This window comes from Triticum urartu, chromosome 1A (genome assembly GCF_056163025.1).
Source record: "Triticum urartu cultivar PI428250 chromosome 1A, HENAU_Tu73, whole genome shotgun sequence".
In the NCBI taxonomy this organism is placed as follows: Eukaryota; Viridiplantae; Streptophyta; class Magnoliopsida; order Poales; family Poaceae; genus Triticum; species Triticum urartu.
In genome coordinates, this window is record NC_141873.1 from 558483021 (window position 1) to 558486633 (window position 3613).

Here is a 3613-nt window from a genome sequence, read left to right on the forward strand (position 1 = left end):
CGTAATCTCGGTGAGACCGATTACACAAACTCGGTGATACCGAGTTTGGTAATAAGCTAACCAGAGAGTTGGTCAGGCAAACTCGGTGGGACCGATTTGCTCTTTCGGTGAGACCGAAAGGTTACAAAAGGGAAACATAGAGTTTACATTGCAATCTCGGTGGGACCGATTCGCTCTTTCGGTGAGACCAAAAAGTTACGAAAGGGAAACAGAGAGTTTGCAATCCCATCTCGGTGAGACCGAGATCCCTATCGGTAGAACCGAATTGCTAGGGTTTGGCAGTGGCTTATGACAAGTGAAACTCGGTGGCGCCGGATAGAAAGAATCGGTAGGACCGAGTTTGGCTTAGGGTTTAGGTCATATGTGGATATGGGAAAGTAGTGAAGGGTTTTGGAGCATATCACTAAGCACATGAAGCAAGAGGCTCATTAAGCAACACCTCATCCCTCCTTGATAGTATTGGCTTTTCCTAAAGACTCAATGTGATCTTGGATCACTAAAATATAAAATGAAGAGTCTTGAGCTTTTGAGCTTGAGCCAATCCTTTGTCCTTAGCATTTTGAGGGTTCCACTTTCACATCCATGCCATGCCAATCATTGAGCTTTCCTGAAATAGTCATCTTGGAATAGCATTAGCTTAATGAGCTATATGTTGTTATGAATTACCAAAACCACCTAGGGATAGTTGCACTTTCAGCCACCTCCTAAGATATGCAATTGCCGCTGGCTTTGCTATGTCCATTGCAGCCCAATTTTTTTCAAATATATATGGGTTCCATGAGTAAGCAGCAGCCCAAAGGTGGTCATCAAACACCTTTCCATGAAACTTCTTCTTGAAGTTGGACACCAAGTGAAACATACATTCCCTATGTTCGGCCTCTGGGAACACTTCTTTTACACCTGTCATCACTGGTTGCCCAGCATCGGTGCATATGGTTAAACCCCTTGGGGATCCTATGGCTTGTCTAACCATTTGCATGAACCAGGTCCAATTCTCATTAGTTTCAGAATCAAAAACACCCATACAAACTGGATACATCCAACTATGGCCATCAACAGCGGTAGCACTAGCCAGCTGCCACTTGAACCTGCCTGTCAAGAAGGTGCTATCTACTGCCAAGTATGGCCTGCAGCCATTAAGAAACCCATCGATGCAAGGCTTCAAAGCAACAAAAATTCTTTTAAATCTGATTTTATCTTTTATTGTGTGATGATCAATGATCACTATGCTACCGGGGCAGCAACTTTCAATTTGCGACTTGAAACTATAAAGATTATCAAAGCTTGTATCCCAATCACCATATAGTTCCTTCAAGGCTAGCAGCTTACCCATATAGACTCTCTTAGAGTTGATGTCGATTCCATGATGCTCTTTAAGCTTCTTTCGCAATTCCTTTGGTCCTAGAGTTGCATCCTCAATTAGCCAGTCCTTCACGTGCTCACATATCCACCGCTTGTTTGCATTCTTCAACTTCTTTTTTCTTTTTGTACTAGAGCAATCATGACCACAAGGGTTCTTTCTCACCTACAAAAGATGAACATAGAAAATTAGTACTAGAGTAAAGACCATGACCACAAACTAAGCACACATGAGTAAAGTTAGAAAATTACCATTACTATGCACTCATCTTCCATTGTAGAAGCATATATCCTCCATGGACACTTATCTTCATCCCTTCTTGAACAATAAGCTCTGAACCTATGTGGTGCACTCTTTTCGGTGTCAAACTCAAATTCATGTTTGATTGCATGCTGAGAAAGCGCCAATTTAAACTCTGCCATATTGGGATATTTTCTTCCTTCGTTCATTGGAGGATCTAATTTATTATATTCAATGTGTGGTGTATGATCTGCCTCGTGATATTCCTCATCTTCCTCTACTTCAACCTCTGACATGCTCTCATCCTCGCTCTCAACCTCGCTCTCAGCCTTGCTCTCATGATCAGGAACATAGTCTTTGTCCTTTTCTTTGTTGGAACAAGGAACCATGATAAGAGGTACAGGTTCATCCTCTAAATAAATATTTTCCTCATCAACACCAACATGCTCATTCTCAGGTACTGGGTTGCGAAGATAATCATCATCATCATCTTGTTCTATGTTGTTAGGTTGGCTATGCGCATCACTATGCCACTCCGTTATAGGCTCATATGGTTCCGATGGATCACAATATGCAACAAACATGTGCACAACCTTTGTCTTAGAGTGTTTCTCAAACATCGACACCAATTCTTGGTCAGATGTTACTTCAGGGTAGATTTTAAGAACATCATCATAATACTGAACATGTGCAACTTCCAAATAACGAGGCGAGTACTGCTCTACGATTTATTCAACCAAGTCCTTATAATTTGTTAAGTCGGAATCAATAACCTTATCAAAACAGAAGCATTTGATATCCTTTCTAGCCTTTTTTGGGTTGCCAAGCAAATTGATTTTCAGCACATAAGTTGAATTTTGATCCATCCTGTAAAAACCAAATAAACTTAATCATGAGTTGCATTTGGGATCCATCTCTAAGTTTAGATTTTGCAGCAAATTATCATCTCTAAATGAAACTCCTAAGTAATCTGTTGCATTTCGACAAATCTAGAAGAGAGGTGCTACAAATATGTTGCATTTGGGATCCATCTCTAAGTAATCTTCAAAGCCATCTCTAAGTACTCTGTCAAATTTAAAGAAGAGATGCCTCACCCATCTAGACAAGCCGATGTAGCCGCATCCCTCGGTGATACTTGGCCTTGCTCTGGTGTTGCACCTTTACCACGCAAGGCTGAGACCGCCGCACAGCCGGCCTCCCCACCATGGCCGCCCTCCACCTCCCCACCATGGTCGCTTTGCCCGTCGTCAGCAGGTTGGCCGCCCCCCGCCTCCCCACCATGGCCGCCTCGCCCGTCCTCCAGGGGTTGGCCGCCCCCCACCTCCCCACCATGGCTGCCTCGCCTGTCCTCCAGGAGTTGGCCGCCCCCCGCCTCCCCACCATGGCCGCCTTGCCCGTCCTCCAAGAGTTGGCCGCCCCCTGCCTCCCCACCATGGCCGCCTCGCCCATGGCCCTCGTCCACCTCGCCCTCCTCCATGTGCCGCCGCTGGGTGCCTCGCTCGCGCCGCCGCTGGGTGCCTCGCTCCTCGCTCGTGCCGCCGCTGCGCTAGGTTTAGGTCTCGGGGAGGAGAAGGGGAATCGGGGGCAGAAGGGGGGGGGTTCGTTTTTCTTTTTTTTAGCGTGCTATAAAGAAGGGGTAAAACGAATTTTCCTGTCATAGTTGACGGTGTTAACAGCAAAAATCGACGGAAGTGTCATGAAAGGAAGAAAATAAAGTTAGGGTGTCAAAAAAGGAAAAAATAAATTTTTAGGGCCAAAAAGGGAACCAAAATTTAAGAAAGGGCCAAATAAGGAATTCTCTCTTAGTATATAGTAGTGGCGCACTACTTCCCTGGTGCGCCATTAGTGTCAATCCTATCTATAGCCCTTTTCCTAGTAGTGCGAGACACAGATTTAGTTCTCGTGGAAGCATGATGACCCACAAGTATATGTAATCTATTGTAGTCCTTTCGATAAATAAGAGTGTCGAACCCAACGAGGAGCAGAAGGAAATGACAAGTAATTTTCAGCAAG

At 44.7% G+C, this 3613-nt stretch overlaps 1 protein-coding gene across 2 annotated transcripts; it reads right to left on the minus strand.

The window, feature by feature from the left end:
* Window positions 1-624: 624 nt before the first annotated feature.
* On the minus strand, window positions 625-3172 carry LOC125518370 (uncharacterized). 2 transcript variants are annotated; one of them, XM_087531409.1, is made up of 3 exons: window positions 2695-3172; window positions 1612-1699; window positions 625-1525 (listed from the first exon to the last, which is right to left on the minus strand). In XM_087531409.1, the coding sequence occupies exons 1-3, from the start codon at window positions 3075-3077 to the stop codon at window positions 656-658; spliced, it is 1341 nt and encodes a 446-aa protein (XP_087387535.1). In that variant the 5' UTR covers window positions 3078-3172; the 3' UTR covers window positions 625-655. The 2 variants fall into 2 exon arrangements, with proteins under 2 accessions (XP_087387535.1, XP_087387532.1); XM_087531406.1 differs by having other exon boundaries at window positions 1612-2467; window positions 2695-3166.
* Window positions 3173-3613: the final 441 nt, after the last annotated feature.

Excerpts from the sequence above, each read along its gene's own strand:
- LOC125518370 (XM_087531406.1), bottom strand. The coding sequence starts at position 2,220 with ATGTTTGAGAAACACTCTAAGACAAAGGTTGTGCACATGTTTGTTGCA. Across the intron at positions 1,526-1,611 it reads AAGATGAGTGCATAGTAATG|GTGAGAAAGAACCCTTGTGG; the intron begins GTAATTTTCTAA and ends CATCTTTTGTAG.